Below are 16,864 nucleotides of genomic sequence, written 5' to 3' on the forward strand. Positions count from 1 at the left end.
ATAGATTTTACCAGTGTAGGCCCATGTCCATTTATTCAGAAACTTTTTTTTCTATTTGATACATGTGGATTTTTCTCTATTAGGTTGTATTACTTTTTTTTTTTTTTTAAGATTTTATTTATTTATTTGAGAGAGAGAGAGACACAGTGAGAGAGGGAACACGAGCAGGGGGAGTGGGAGAGGGAGAAGCAGGCTTCCTGTGGAGCAGGGAGCCCGATGCGGGGCTCGATCCCAGGACCCTGGGATCATGATCTGAGCCGAAGGCAGACACTTAACCGGCTGAGCCACCCAGGCGCCCCTGTATTACTTTTTTCTTATTATGAAAGTAATATATGCTCAATATAGAGGACTAGGAACATAAAAAAGAACAAATATTCTCTGATAACTCATAGATACTAATGTTAACATGTTGCTATATTTTCTGTGTCATTGATAATTCTTCAAAAATAATGTTTAATGATTCAACAATATTCTAACATATAAATATAACTTATTTACCCATTCCCCTGTTGTGAGTTACCTAAATGGCTTCTAAGTTTCTTACAGTTAGAAATAGTCTTTTTATGATTATCCTTAAATATACATTCAGGGTTATTAGTTCTTACTTTGCCCAAATTAATAGATTTTAGTGGTTTGACATGTTTTGAAAGATGTCTTTTTTTTTTTTTTAAGTTTATATATAATTTCCCACCCCTTATAAATCCTCTTTTTCCTGGGGCTCCCATTTCTATAGGCGACCAACCAGTTCTAGATGTCCTTCCTTTCCAAAGACTTTTTTACACCTGGCAAAATGTTTGTCTGGTATCTCATTCCACCCCCAAGGATCATGATATTAGCTGGTTGATCTGTTGAACTCACTGGTGCTTATGGAAGAGACTCCGGGGACTGCACACTGAATTGTGCCTCTCTAGAGAGAGTGCCTAATGAGGCCTTTTTGGTCAAGTCATTAGTGATTCTGATGATGGGGACTTCTAGCCAAGTGAGAAAGGAAGGGCTGTGCCATTAGGTACTGATTACACATAGTTTTTCTTCTCAGCTGCTCCAGGCTTCTCAGTACTCTCTGAGAACCCTCAAGCTTCCCATTTCCTTCTGAATGGTCGAGGCGGAAAACTGAAATCAGAGGAGATATGATATGATCTATGGTGTGATATGACTATATTAAAAGGCAAGATAATCTGGGTCATATTTTCATTCTTTAATATCTAGGCCTTCTGTAGCTATCATAAGATGCTGTAGGACCTGGAGATGGAATGTGGAATGGTGGAAATTCTATAGTGTTGAGCACAGGCTGACTCAGGTTTTAATTCTATTGCTGCCCTCAGAGTGTAACCCTGGGCAAGTCACTACACTTCGCTGGTCTTCCACGTCCATACTTCTAAAATGAAGGTAAAGGATTTTAAAGTTCCTTCCTTCTCTAAGAATATTGATTCTGATCCCAGAAGTCATATCATTCAGGGTCATTATTAGGGCTTGGTTGGTATGAACATGCTAACTCTTTATTCTTACATTTAAAAAAAAAAGTTTTAATATTTGACAGCAGGATGCTAAGATGCTATTTATTAAATCCTTCTTAAACATACATATAAAACGTTTGTGCCCTTTTACAGTGGCAGCTGAATCCATCAGGAACTTGTGTTCGCGAACAAAATGAGCCTGAAAGCAAAGAGAGTGAGTATTTAAAAGTCTTTTATTAAGCTTAACTTTGTTGAGAAGAAAGGATACATAGCGAGTTTTAGTGATCAGGTGTTGGAAATTGTTGTGGTCGTAGATAAGCATGTTCTTTTTGCAGGTTAGATTTTTGCCATTCAATTTGTTCACAAACATTTGTGTATCTACTATATGCTAGGTTCGATGGAAAGTGCTGGTTTATAATCAGTCCTATAGAATCTGCAGTTTAATACAAATGATCATGTACACATTGAATATATAAATTAAATGTATATGAAACAGTAAACAACAATGCTCTATACCAAACTAAAACTTGTTGGACAGTTAGAAAGGAAAAATGTGTATAATTAATACAGATGGCCATAGGGCCAAATTAGAGGATGTTTAATTTGTGTAAAGGCACATTTGTAGAGATTTGTAGGGTCAGAGAATGGAAATCCTCGGGTTATTTGAATAATCTAACTAAAGTCATCACAGCCACCATAAATGAATTACTAGTCTTCAGAGCTTTATTATTTGCATATTAACAGATATTTTTAATGTAATGTCATCTTGGGGAGATCTTGCAATTGCTTAGGTATATAATTTTGAACATTAGTTATTGCTATAAAGTATCATCTTTAAAGATTTATTTATTTATTTGATAGAGAGCACCCAGGCGGGCCGGAGGGAGAGGGCGGGGGGGAGGGGGGGCGGCGGGGAGAGAGGAGGCGGGGAGGGAGGGGCAGAGGGGCTGGGGGAGAAAGTCTTAAGCAGACTCTGTGCTGAGTGCAGAGCCCTGCACGGGGCTCAGTCTCATGACCCTGTGATCACGACTTGAGCAGAAACCTGTGGCTCAACCGACTGTGCCCCCCAGGCACCCCCACAGTATTATATTTAAATATGAGCTGTGAAGTTTAGTATAATAAGTAAAAAGTTTTTGATAATAACAATGATTTGATTACCCTGAAAAATCAGGAAATGAAGAGGTCTTTATGAAAATAATTTCTGTTCTATAGTTTCCATACAGTTACCTTGATTTTTTGTGTTCTGAATTTAGCTTTATTTATTCAAGTAGTATGTTTTTTTATATGCCATCTGGAAAAAAATAAATACCTACCTACTCCATCTTTTGAAAAAATTAATCAGGAAAAAAAGTGAAAAAATAGAAAGAAAAATATATATGGATCTGATTAGAGAATGTGCTTTCAGTAACAGTGTTTTAGGGGGTCAGTTAATAATTCCCTGCTCCTAGGGAAAGGACACAATGAGCACTAACCATACAGGGATGAATTAATTTATCTATGTTAAAATTAAGAACATCTGGTCATCAAAAGATATCATTGAAAGAGTACAAAGGCGAGCCATAGAATAGGAGATATTTGCCACTTACAATCAATAAAGGATGCGTATCCAGGGCTTATTGTTCCTAGATCACTAAGGAAAGGAAGACATGCTGCCCTTAGCAGTCCTGAGATTGGGAGGAGAAGTTGTGATAGGGAGAGGGCAAGAGGAAGGCTTCTGCTTTGCTGGCTATGTTTTCATTATTGACCTGGGTGATGGTCAAATGTAGGTTTGCTTTGTGACTGTTCACTGAACTGCAAGGTCATGTTTTGTATATATTTTTGAACAAATGTTTTATATCAACAAAAAATCTTCCTATCTCTTTCAATTTTGTAACAGCTTTGTTGCAATAGAATTCATATATCATTAATTTGCCCTTTTAAAGTATAGATTACAGAGTTGAGTGAATACACTTTTTAATAGGGCAGACACTGCACTGCCTGGGTGGGTTATCTAGAATCTGTTCTTCAACAGTTGAGAATTTGAAGATAAAATAAAATGAATGTCCCTTTTTAACTTAAGCATTATTTTGATCTTACAACCGCTATGACTTTAATACCTGTGTGTTTGAAGTGAAGTTTTCCTAATATTAAGTTATTCTTGAACACTAGATGGTGTGTTGAGACCCTTACCTTCGGGTGAAGAACAGCACCAAAACAAAAAGCTGTGTCTCGGAAACCACTAAGAAGTCCTGTCGAAACTGGAGTGAGGCCTCGAGAATTTGCATTGCACATTTTAAAATTCATCCTTGTTAACTCAGAAAATAAGGGTGGATTTTGTGAATAACTGAGAAAAATTGTAAGAAAGATAAGTTATTACTACCATATGGATGACGTTAATGAGAATATATTTAGTTTAGATTCGTGTGTTTTCCAGAATAGGGTGGTGTGTTCTTTTATTACCTTAAATGAGGTAGCAATGATTTAATGAGACAAATTTAATCACCTGGAGAGGTTAATTTCTCCCTGTCTTATCTTTATATTAGCCAGTTTTTTGAAAGGGGCTGGTTCACTGGAGGTCACATCTCAGCAGAAACTTATACACCTTTTAAAAAATATTAATTCCTTCAGATTATGAAAGTGATAATTAGGAAACTGCTCCAGGGAAATAAATGATAACCTGGCCATTTTTCAGTCAGTGTATGGCTCACCAATAGCTCACATTTACATCTAAAGCTTTTTAATAATCAGAATTTAATTAGGATTGAATCATAAAAAATGAAGGTGGCATACCTGATCCCCATTATAAAAGTATATTCCTAACAGCGTTATTAATTTGTTAAAAAATCTTTCGATATATAGAAATAACAGTGATTTGTTGGACTAGGGTGTTAAATCACTGATTTGGGGTAGGAGTAGAAAGAGAATATTATTCTGAGGCAGTATTGCTATTTGATATCACTGACTCTTGAAATCACTAACAACACCAAATTTGCTTATGATGTTAACGGTGAGGAAATATTTTAGTCTAGAATATTGAAACTACCCTTTGTCAAATTCCATTTATAAATGCTGCCCATTTTTCCCTTCATACGGTTAACAGAGTGTCTCATGGCTTGGAAGATCTTTAAAAATATTCGTAAACCTTAAGAATACTGAAAATCTCAAGTAAACATTATGATCAATTCCTTTACATTCCAAATTGCTGTTTGTGAGACCTCTCATTTTTATTTCCTGAGAAACTTTCAGAGAATTAGTCCAAAGATGAAGGCATGTGCTTTGCACTTTCCTGGAGTTAGGGAGGGAGTGCATAGCCCATGGCCCGCAGGCCTGGGTGGGAAATCCTGCGGAGCACCTGCCTTGACGATGTAGAGATAATCAGATTTGCCTCTGCTGTTATTCCCAACCCTTCCACAGCACCACATGGCCTCACAAGGCCTCCTACCAGTTTCTCAGAATTGTTCACAGGACAATCCAAATGTTGGCTGATGTCCCTGTTTATACAGCAGTCCACTTAGGTCCACTGGGAGTTCAAAGTCCTCATACCAGGCAGTCGAGAACTGCCATAAATATTGAGAGGGGAGGAAAGATATCCTTAGAGATAACTAAGGCTAATTCGAAAACTAGTAAAGTATTCTAAAATATTTATCAATATGAAAATACTGAGATTTGCTTACATCCTCCCAGTTGCTTCCATATATAATTTATACAAGCTTAAATTCATGTTAGAATTGTTTTTTTAACTGATATGTCATCCACATCAAATATTTTATAAATCAATCAGCAAATATTTCTTAAGACCCCACAGCCTGGTATAAGGTCAGGTTTATGGATTTATGTGTTGGATGTTGAGGGGGATATCAGAAGGGGGAAACATAAAATGAGGAAAACTAGGATTGGGAAATGGGAAAATTGATATTTTCAAGCACTATGAAAATTTTCATGATAATGCCATATTTCCTTCTTTACAACTGATCAGTTTTCAACATTTATTGAGAAATTCCTGTGTAGTACCAGAAGAAAGCTCTATGAAGGCAGGAATACACACACACACACACACACACACACATATACATATATATATACATGCACATTCATATGTATATACATATATACATATAAATTATATGTATATAAATTTTATATATATATATAAATATATAAAATTTTTAAGCTGATGAATCCAGTGCCTATGATAGTGCCTGGCACATAATAGGCATTCAATAAGTATTTGTTGATTGATTAAATGACTGCTGGACACATTCTAGACCCTGGAGATGAGATGTGTAAGAAGAAGCTCACAGTCAGTGGAAGAGAGAAGCATGTAACCAAGTAATAGAGACTGACTCTCAGAGTGGGGCCCCTGGACCAGCAACATTAGCATCACCTGGTGACTTGTTAGAGATGCAAATTCTTAAGGTCCATTGAGACCTGTTGAATCAGAAACTGGGCGTGGGGCCCAGCAATCTGTTTTCACAGCTCTCCAGGTGCTTCTGATAACCTTGGAGGTTGAGAACCATCCTGTGAATACAGCTATAGGAAGCTTCTAATATATGTAAATTAAAGCTACTAGAAATAATAAGAACAACTCTGTATTGCAAGGAAACTAGGATGTGTTTTTAGCTAAGAAAAGGTATGAGGTATGGAGATGTATTTTAGCTAAGGGAAAAGAATAAATTTTGTCCTAAAGTAAAGCTGGTTATTTCAGAGTAGTCATTACAGAATGGAACAGAGAAAAATAAAGGACAAACTAAGGACATAGAAGTTTGGGAAAAGAAAAAGAGACAGAGAGGAAGGGAAGGAAGGAAGGAAGGGAAGAAAAGAAAGAAGGGAGGGAGGGAAGGAAGGAAAGAAGGGAGGGAGGAAAGGAAGGAAGGAAGGAAGGAAAAAATTTTTGAGAAAGAAAGAAAAGAGAGAAAGAAGAAAGAAAGAAAATTTTACCTTTTGTAGTCACGTTGGCTAAAAATTGAATTGTTATAAGGGTTTTTAAAAATAATAAACTTGCTTTTTTGTTTTAATAGCCTGCTAATGTAATTTTCTTTCATTTGCTGAAAGGACAAAGTTTTCTTGGACTATTAGTCTGCTCTTGATAAGATATTATGAATGGTTTTCTTTACCTTTTAAGTAATCTGCCTGGAAAGCAAAGATGTTATGTTTTACTAAAGTAATTTCCTGTGCTTCATGTTGTCTTTATCAGATCTTTGATTACTTAACTGAGTCTTAACATTAAGAGCTGAATTTTCCTTAAAACGATGTAATCTTTTATATTTGCCTTTAAAATCTTTTGTCACTTGGTTAAATAGATAATTATTATTTCAAATTATCTGTGATCCTATTTAGTCAAATGTCCCAACCTTTTGATATTTTTGACAAACTTTTCAAAATCAATTTCTAAATAAACTTTTTGACCAAGAAAGTAAGTTGGAATTTTCCAGAGGGTCCCTGAAACATCTCAAAAGATTTGTTTTCTTTCTTTATAAAAAAGAGATCCTAAATGAATTGGTTTATGTGATATGCTAAATTACATGGGAAGTGTTGTCAAATAAGAAATATCAAGCTTTCTTTATGTTGTATTTGTACAGGTATCCAAGTGTTCCAGAAATTATATGAAATTCCTAGAAATCAGATGTCCAGGATAATGTTATCACTGTAATCCTAGTTATTATCTTAAAATGTTGTATGTCCCAGGTATAATCCGATTTTCTTGTCAATTGCATTGTAATGAACTCTATCAGATCTTTATGGCCATTTTTAAGTCTTTTATCATTTACAGACGGTTATTGTTTCACTTGGATGCTTTTGTAAAAGTTTTCCTGCAAAAGTGCTTCATCTTCAAGGGAATTCATGAATGGACTCTAACAAGTACTGTAGGATACAGGTTTCTAATAACTTTAACAGCATCCCGCTGATCTGGGTAAGAATTTCCAGAACTAACAAAAAAACTGGATTCAAACAGAACAAATATTAATGACGTGGGACTGAATCAACTGAGGAAGATGATCATAATTTATGACTTTTTTGTTTGGACATTGCTGGTTTTTTTTTTTTTTTTAATGTTTGGTTTTTCCAGATTTCAGGAAAACTTCTCTTTTCTCTTAAGTTATCTATAATTTACAGCAATTTGTTTAATTATTCCTTTATAAGCAAAATTGAAACAATTACTTTTTCTCCCTACCTCATGCCTCCATAATTTAAAAACTGTTAGTGAGTATTCTTATTTTTATGGAAATACAGTTATTTGCATAAGTTCAATAAGAATCTCTTCTTATAATGAGCATGAGTGGAAACATTGGTTACATTACTGAGGCTTTGACTGGAATGTCATATATGAGAGCTATACATAGACTCAGATATGACCACACAAGTCTAAGAAACTAAGGTTGACTTTATGGAGCCAATAAACAACAAAGCCCTTTGGAAAAGGAGTTCTAGTACCTTGCTTCCAGGGTTCCTAGCAACCTTACTAGGTGAGTGAGGAAGGTTACTTCCTGGCAGACTCAGGAACCTCAGGATATTTTGGGGACCTTGAGAAGAGAGGAATTCACCCAGATTTATAGGTATTGCAGGTGAAGTCTGATGGCAAGTCCTTGGCTTGGCTTCCTAGCTTTGAGAAGCTTTTAAGAGTTCCATCTGAGATTCCTTATGAAAAATTTCAGCAAAGCAGATTTAGAAGAGCCTATCTCATTAAAATTGTTATTCTTGCTATACTTACGTAAATGGGCCAAATGTATTGAAATTAGATTTAATTTGCAAACAAATTAGTCTTACCATGATTACCTTTGATAGACAAAAAAATTATGTTTCAGTAATACACTGTAGAAATATCAGATTCTAGTGCTGTTAATTAGTTTGAGGTTTTGTTTTCCACCTGTAAGATGGAAAGATCCACTGGATCCTGAGTTCTACTTTCCTCCAATATTTGGCTATAGCTGTCAAAACGAACCTTTCCAATTTTCTCCCACTTTTGACTTAGAATCGTGAAAAACAAAAACTGCCCTTTCCCCAAAGCCTGGCAAACTGAAGGTGACCAACTTGATATAAACTTCAGAGAAATGGCCACAATAACTCATGTTTAGGCAGTCTTCATGCCTGCTGCAGTGTGTGCCACTCAGAAAGTTCACCTGAATACCTGGTGATGTTATCAGAGACATTCCAATTGCAAAAGATGCTTTGACCCTAACTTCTAGAAATTTTCTTGACTGGCTGCCCCTGGGCTCAGAAGCTGGTTTATAATTTGTTCTAATCATTAACCTTTGGGGTTTTTTGTTTGTTTGTTTGTTTGTTTCCATAGAAATGCCTTATTCAACACCTAATTTCTCGCACAGTGTAGGCCTAATGTGGGGAGGCTAGTTACATCAACACCTCCTAAAACGAGACACAACTGTTTAACTGAACTGAGCTATTTTCAAGACTTAGAGATCAATTCAATGAAATCATAAAAGAATCTACCAACTTAGCTTCTGGATTATGATCTTCTTGCAGTTTCAAAGGTGGGTCTGAAAGGGAGCAAAATATGCCACTTTGGCATACAGATTATGTTAAATTAAAATTATTTAAGAAATAGCCATTACAAGAAGGACACTCCTTGGTCCCCCTGAAATAAATTCCCTATGTGAAGGGGACCCTCCCTGCACCCAGAGGGTAAAAGGACCCTCATCACCCAAAAAGGGAACTCAGGCCTGAGAAGGCTATACACCGCTTTGTCACTTCTTCATTAATTTGCTACCCCAACCCCAAGCCCCTTTGTCAGTACTTCACAAGTGATTGTTTCTTTGTTTTTCAAAAGGTATAAAAGCTGCCTGCTTGGTCACTTCTTTGAGTCTCATATTTCTATGCACTCCTGTTTGCACAGAATTAAATTTGTTTTTCTCCTCTTAATTTGTCTTAAGTCAGTTTAATTCTTAGGCCAGCCAAAGAACCTAGAAGGGAAGAAGGGAGAATTTTTCTTTCCTTACACATCTTTTCTACATTTGCTTTCAAGGGCACATCGTGGGTTCCTGAAAGAATATTCATGCTTCCTGCCAGAGCAGCACTGTTTTAAAGGCCAACCAGAGAGCCTCCCAGGACCATTACCCAGAGAGCTATGATTATGCCTGCTTCTAAGAAAGACTTAGAGCCAGCCTGTTTCATTTACTTTATTATCCTTTGTCAAATTTCTTCATTCTCCTTAGCCTGTGATACTTTTCCTATTGGGAAAAGGTAACTAGGGGCACTAACCTGGGTAACCTAGTTCTGGCTCACAGAGAAGGCTTATTGGGCCCGAATCTTTGTGGGTTTTCTAACTTCTTTGTAGTTGAGCAGACTGGTCTACCAGTTATACTGTGGCCGTTGTGCTAACACAGTGAAGGGAGTGTCCTAACTTGGATTATGGACGGCTGCCTCCTCCTCCACCCTAAGAAGGGACTCCTAGTTGCAGCTCAGGCCACCTTACAACTTACTGACTCTGGAACTTAGGCCTCTGTTATCTCAGGCCAACATATAGATGTATACCATTTATTCATCTCCTGAGCACCTACATGCCAAACGCTGTGCGAGTTTCTCCACCCCCAATGGGAGCAGTGTAATTTGCTTTGGACACTTTTTAAAATAGAAGAAATTAAGTTTTCACTGTCAAAAATCATAACATTAAATTTTGAGAAGTTTAAGGAATCTATTCAGCAGCAGACTGAATGCATAATCTTTATTTTCCAGAGTTGACCTTGTACTTTACCTCTAAGCACAAGTTTAAAGCTGGGCGTTATATTCAAAATTCTACCTGAATGATGCACCAGAAAACCCTTTACTAATATTTTAGAATGGTGGCACTAGATTTGCTAGATTTTTGTCTTTCATTTTTTGAACACCAGAAAATTAGCGTGGACAAGGGTTTCCCAAACCTTGGTGCTATTAGCATTTTGAGCCAGGTGATTCTTTGCTGTGAGGGCTTGTCCCCTGAATTGTAGAACATTTAGCTGTAGCCCTGGTCTCCACCCACTAGATGTCAGTAACAACTCCCCATCCAGAAGACAATCAAAGGTGTTCCTTAGGGGATAAAGTCACCCCCAGCTGCAAGCCACTGACATAAACCATCAAGTAAGTGAAAGTGTATTTCACTACACATGCCTTACTGTATCAGATGGAAGGACCATTTCATCTAGTATAACCTTGACACCTGAGGCCATTTTTATGACCAGGTACCAAATTTAAAGATGACAAATCCCCCTGTATCATCTTCAGATCTTTTAAAGAACTTAGCTGTAGGGTGAATAAATCAAAAGCAGTTTGCAATCTTACTTCTCCAGTTTTAATTTAGAGGGGAAAATATTATAACCTATAGCTTCTGCTTGGTTTTGTTTGTTCGTTCTTCAGATTACTGATCCATATGAATCAGCCAGACCATTTTGTAAACCTTCAACCTGCAATAATTTTTTCCACCTGTTATCCAAAAGGTAATGGAATATCTACAGAGTTACACCTAGCTGGGCTAGTCATCAGTCAATCAAAAGTTCACTTGTGAGATGGGATTTGGTCATAGCTGGATCTATTCAATACTGTACGGAACTTTTCTATCATTTAGGCTGATCTTTTGAATATCCTGTCCCCGAGTAAAACAAGCCCCATTAGTAAGTACCCGTTGAAAATGAGGCCCATTTAAAATGGAATATTTTACATTAAAATATGTAGAAGCTGGTCCATAAATGTATTTACTGTGTTCAATGAACTGCATTTAAATAGACTCAAATTTCAAAGGAACTCAGATCTCATCTATGTAGCACACTCTCTCCAAATCTGGAAATAGGAGAGTCTGGGAAGTGAAATGATTTCTTAAATACTAGTTAAGAATGTCTCAAGGACTGGGGCACTTGGGTGGCTCCGTTGTTAAGCGTCTCCTTTCGGCCTGGGTCAGGATCTCAGGGTCCTGGGATCAAGCCCCGCATCGGCTCCCTGCTCTGTGGGAAGCCTCCTTCTCCCTCTCCCACTCCTCCCTGCTTGTGTTCCGTCTCTCGCTGTCTCTCTCTGTCAAGAAAAAATAAAATCTTAAAAAAAAAAAAAGAATGCCTCAAGGGCCTAATCAAACAGTGTCAGGACTTTTCCCCCCCATTTTTTCAGTTTTGTTTCTAATGTAAGCACACATTTGACGTGTTGGTTGATTTTACAGTAATAAATTCAAGGACTCCCGTTATTATCAATTTAGTCATTTTTTAGTAAAATTATACCTACAATTTTAAATGATAAATAGCTCTAAAAGCCTTACTTCAAAACAATAGCTTCCCCCTATCCTATACATCACCCCTCCACAAAGGCAACCAGGCTTAAGTATTTTAACTGATTCTTTTGCATTTATCTCTATATGTCCCAGTAACATGCCTGTGTTGTCCCTTATTAGTTTTCAGTTTTAGGCATTGTCTTTTGAATTTCCATTATGGAAGAGCTTTCTTTCTCCTCACTCCCCTCTCCACACACTTCCCTTTCTCCATCTTCGATACTGTTACATTCTTGTTTTGGTTGCATCAGTATTCGCTGTTATTATGACTATGTAAATGCTAATCACAGTTCGTCCTGTTGTGCCCTAGGATTCCTTTTCCTTTCCTTACTGAATTTTTCTGAATTTAAAGATTGCCTTTTGGGGCGCCTAGGTGGCTCAGTCGGTTAAGCAACTGACTCTTGATTTTGGTTCAGATCATGATCTCAGGGTTGTGGGATGGAGCCCAATAACCTGCACTGAGCTTCCACACAGGGTGTGGAATCTGCTTAAGATTCTCTCTCTCCCTCTCCCTCTGCCCCTCCCCGCCCCACTCGCACACTCTCTCTCTCTTAAAAAAAAAAAAAATGCCTTTTTTGGGGGGCTTGTTTTCTATTTTACTACTAATCTGTAGCCAAACTTGTCCTGAAGTTGTGTAACCTTCTCTCAATACACTCAAGCACATTGGGTATCTTAACCAACTGAGCCACCCAGGCGCCCGCACATTGGGTATCTTAAAAAAATTCTTCTTATTGGAGAAATCCCTCTTAGAGCCTCTATCCACCTCCAGTCTGGACCAATTGCTCACTAGACATGCTGCACAGGTACATCTTCTGGGACCTACCCTTCACAACTATCCCTGGAGATTCCCTGTTTCTAGGAACCCATGTCTTTCTCTATTTAGTGGGACATAGTTTTCAGAAGATTCCTGAGAGAGGGTACATGGTAGCAGGATGACTGTCAGATAAGACTGTTGATGAGGAGCAGTTTTGATACCATGAGTGGGTATCTGCTAGTGTCTTTCTTTATTCTACCTTCACATTTAATTGATAGTTTGGTTAGGTATAGAATTGTAGATCGGGAATAATTTTCCCTTAGAAATTGGGAGGCACTGTTTCATGATCCTCGTTACACTACCAGAGTGAGTTTCGAGGTTTGGGTTGGAACCCTATAAACTAGGGTTACTCAGCACCAGATATTCTGGAACAGTGTAGAACAGAGAGCACAGCATCATGCAGAGCAGCAGGCTCCTGGGCCTCACCTTCACAGGCACAGCTTCCAAAATGTTGCTGTTTATTCCTCCATTCTCTTTGTCCTGTAAGCTTATGTTTAAAATAAAACAAAAATCCTTTACTTTCATTTCAGTGATTTTGGTGAAGAAAAATAGGGGTAAATTCATATGTTCCCATCTCCATTTTTGTCTTTTTTGTAACATTTTTGGCTTTAAGCATCAAATTCCTTTCCCACAGTCATTTTAAATATTTTTCACTAATATATTTAGTACCAGTAGCCACCCCATAACATCATTCTACATCTTTTCATTGGGGATGAACCCCAAGATATTGTGTTAGAGCAGTGTGTGTTCTTCCACCAAGGGCTAGTTTTAAGACTTGACGGAGATGAGGAGTACCTGAGAAAGATTTCCTAAAAGCAGCCTTTGGGGATAAAGAGTCAAATCTTATTCGCCATCCCTGTAGCATCTGGACGTATTTCCATTTGTCATTTCTGATTTTTCATTTTGGTTCTAGTGTTGAACTCCGATCTGTGCTGGAATTGGTCCTCTAGGTGGCTTCAGGCTCCAGTTTCATTCAGACTCTGGCTGGCTCACCCTGCACCTCCCAACCATCCACCCTGGGTACCAAACTTCCCCTGAAGCCTGAGCATTTACTTTATGAACACTTTAGACAACAACTCACAATACGAAAAGGAAAATATTGGCAAGGGAGTGCTACAGTATTTCAAAAGATGTTTCTGAGACATTCGAGTGAAGTTTCAGTATGCAACAAATTCATGGAATTTCAGTGATTTGTAATGATTATGCACAATGGAAAAGCAGTGAAATGTTGTTTGTTTTTACAATGATACCATCAAGCTTGAGTTTCCTATGTGGTGGTAGAAATAACTCAAAAGACTAGCAAGTATACATATCTACCGATATGTAGCTGTTTTTAATTTTAATTTACCACATAGAGTCATTTCTATAAGAATGACTATAACCCAGCAAGTTACTGTTCCTGCAAACCTCTCCTGCCTTCGTCTGCCAGATCTTTTCAGTTTGGTCAGCTTTATTTCTGTGCCAACACTTTTCGTTATAAACATGAATTCTATCATTAGTGACACTAAGATACATGAGCATTGCTTCTCATTTTCCTAAATGTTATTTCTAAACCCATATAGCTTTTGGAGGAGGAGAAGGAAAGAAGGGGAGTCCACGTTAGTACAGAAGCTCTTTGGTGATATAGCACAAAGTAATTTGTTAGGGAAAGCACATGTCTTTCAGAAGGACATGAGCCAGGACTTTCCTGGAATAACTCTCCCCCTTGCTCCCAGCTACTCTAGATGTTAAGGCAGTTGTGTTTCTGCAAGCTTCTACATTCAGAAATTGGGGTCCAGGCCAAGTTGAACCAGGAGAAGCTATGATCCCTCCCAATGCTGACACCCACACCTAAAGATGCTCAGCCTGGGGGCGGAGGGGGCACCTGGGTGGCTCAGTCGGTTGGGCAGCCAAATTTTGGTTTTGCTGGGGTCATGGTCTTGAGTTCCTGGGATTGAGCCCCCCTTCAGGCTCCCTGTTTGCCAGGGAGCCTGCTTCGGGATTCTCTCTCTCCCTCTGCCCCTCCCCCTGCTTTCATGCTCTCTCTCTCTCACAAATAAATAAATACATCTTTAAAAAAAAGATGCTCAGCTTGGGATGTATCCCCAGGGCACAAGGTGGAGTAAGGAGACTGTTTGCCTGTAGAGAACATGGAATCAGAGCTGGCTCTTCCTAATAAATGGAGACAGTGGGGTGGTTTGAGCAGTTTGAAGTACCTTGTACGTTCTGATGGGCCAATCTCCAGAGTTTCAAAAAAAGAAAGCAAGAGCTAAACCAGAAGACGCAAAGATACTGTGAGTACCTAATGCCATGAAATCTCAAGACTGTTAAGCTCATAAGCAGCGAGGCTCCTGTGTAGCATGCCACCACCTCTGGCCAAACTGGTTTCATCTGTGATGATGACCGGTGGCAGTTCTCTGGACTCTTCATCTGAACATCCCAGTGGCTCATCATCCCACTGACAAGTATTTCTGAGAGCTTACTGTGTGCCTGGCACTCTGGTGAGCAAACCCAGAGATACACCCTGCCCTCGTGGAGCTTAGGGTCTAGTTGGGAGACAGACATAAATACCCATGAAGAGAAAGGAAAGAAAGGTCCATTTAGAAGCACTAGTGTCCTGAAAAAAAAAACAGGCACATACCACTCCCGTTGTCCACTTCTTACAGATTTCTGGTACTAGGCTTATGAGGGCACCCTCAGGTGTACGTCATGGATCCAGAAACTGGTATTGGTTTAGGTTTTTGGAAAATACTACATGCGTAACCAGGAAATATTTGGGGAAGCATCTAGAAGGACAGAAGAACAATATTAAAAATGCAAAGAACTATACTCTCAGATACAAGTGTTTCTGTTGACAAGAAATTCTGCCATTCCTGGTTCGTTTTGACACTGAAGCGGCCTTACTAAAGGACCCCGTTTCTGCTGAAATTACACACTTGAGTGTCATCTATGGAGACCTCAGACGCTTGTGGGGGTATGAGGTGGAAAGAAGCGTTTTCTTTCACAAAAAGCAGAAGGCTGCTGTAGGCCGGGAGTCTGGGCGACACACAGCTGGTCAGCTGTGCTCCCCGCGGGCCTGGCTGAAGTCCCCCGTGGCCGCGCACAGCTGGTGGGTCGCCTGTGAGCAAGGCACAGCCGGACACGGGGACGCGGAGGCCGGAGCAGCTTCATTCAGACTTCGGCGTCTCAGCTTAGGTGGCTGACGCGGCTGGGGGCTTGCAGGCATCTGTCCGCGTGGTCTCTCCAGCAGGGTAGTCGGGCCGCGCGACTTGGTGGCCAGGGCTCTGAACGGGAGTGCTCCCAGAGGACAAGCCCCGTGTGCGCATGCTCTGCCAGCCTCCCCTCGCGCCAGGGCCTCGGCCAGGCCCAGGGTCCCCGTGAGAGGGGTCAGCACAGGGCATGAGAACCAGGAGGCGTGGCTCCCTGGGGCCCTGAAAGTAACGGCCCACCCCGGGCACTGAGCAGGTCACGTGAGCTGATGTTAGTTGAGACTTGAGCCACATGTCCCGGGCTCTGGGCAGAGTTCTGTCCCCCAGGCCACTACTTGGAATGGAACTTTCTACCTCCCTCAAGCTTTTACGGCAATGGTAACAGAACTAAGTATCTTAAAATTGAAGCTTTTTAAAATTTTTTTTGGCAGTTGAGAGACCTTTATTTTTTTTAAAGATTTATTTGTTTCAGGGGCGTCTGGGTGGCTCAGTCGTTAAGCGTCTGCCTTCGGCTCAGGTCATGATCTCGGGGTCCTGGGATGGAGCCCCGCATCGGGCTCCCTGCTCCGCAGGAAGCCTGCTTCTCCCTCTCCCACTCCCCCTGCTTGTGTTCCCTCTCTCGCTGTGTCTCTCTCTGTCAAATAAGTAAATAAAATCTTAAAAAAAATAAAGATTTATTTATTTGAGAGAGAGTGCATGGGGGGAGGGGCAGAGGGAGAGGGAGAGAGAATCTCAGACAGACACCTAGGAAGACAATAGTCCAAATCTAAAACTCAAATTCTAGTTGGTAAATCTGAGAGAAGGTTCTGGATAACACTCGTGCTTTGTTGCACACATGTGTGTTTCTGAAAATTTGTTTAAAATTTTATCTTAAACATGCTGGGGAAGGCCACCATTCATGCTACTATAATGATGCCCAAAGTATGCCCTAATTGATGGATATACATTAAGGCGAATACAGGGCAGGGAAGCTCCACCTTTCTTGGCTAAGGCTGCTACCAAAGTGACAGACAAACCTGAGTTCTTCCTGCCTACTTAATCCCTGGGGATTGGCCAGAATCAGATGCCTTCGGGGACTCTGCGGACTCTTTGTTCTGGGAACTCCTCTCAGGAAGTCCTTGTGAATGACACCTGCAGGGAGGGTAAGACGCTCCTCCTCCGGCCATCCTCTGGCCAACCGCCCCCTGCC

The 16,864-nt window shown here is 39.7% G+C and overlaps 1 protein-coding gene across 1 annotated transcript in view; it reads left to right on the top strand.

Moving 5' to 3' along the window:
• Positions 1-4,620, top strand: part of CDADC1 (cytidine and dCMP deaminase domain containing 1) — a 42,040-nt gene extending 37,420 nt beyond the window's left edge. Inside the window, exons 9-10 of the mRNA XM_035003415.1 lie at positions 1,608-1,668; positions 3,603-4,620. Of these exons, the coding sequence (XP_034859306.1) occupies positions 1,608-1,668; positions 3,603-3,676 (135 nt within the window). The 3' untranslated portion in view covers positions 3,677-4,620. The remainder of the gene's footprint in view (positions 1-1,607; positions 1,669-3,602) is intronic.
• The last annotated feature ends 12,244 nt before the right edge of the window (positions 4,621-16,864 follow it).

This window comes from Mirounga leonina, unplaced genomic scaffold, assembly GCF_011800145.1.
Source record: "Mirounga leonina isolate KUSES-001 unplaced genomic scaffold, KU_Mleo_1.0 Mir_127, whole genome shotgun sequence".
Taxonomy (NCBI): domain Eukaryota; kingdom Metazoa; phylum Chordata; class Mammalia; order Carnivora; family Phocidae; genus Mirounga; species Mirounga leonina.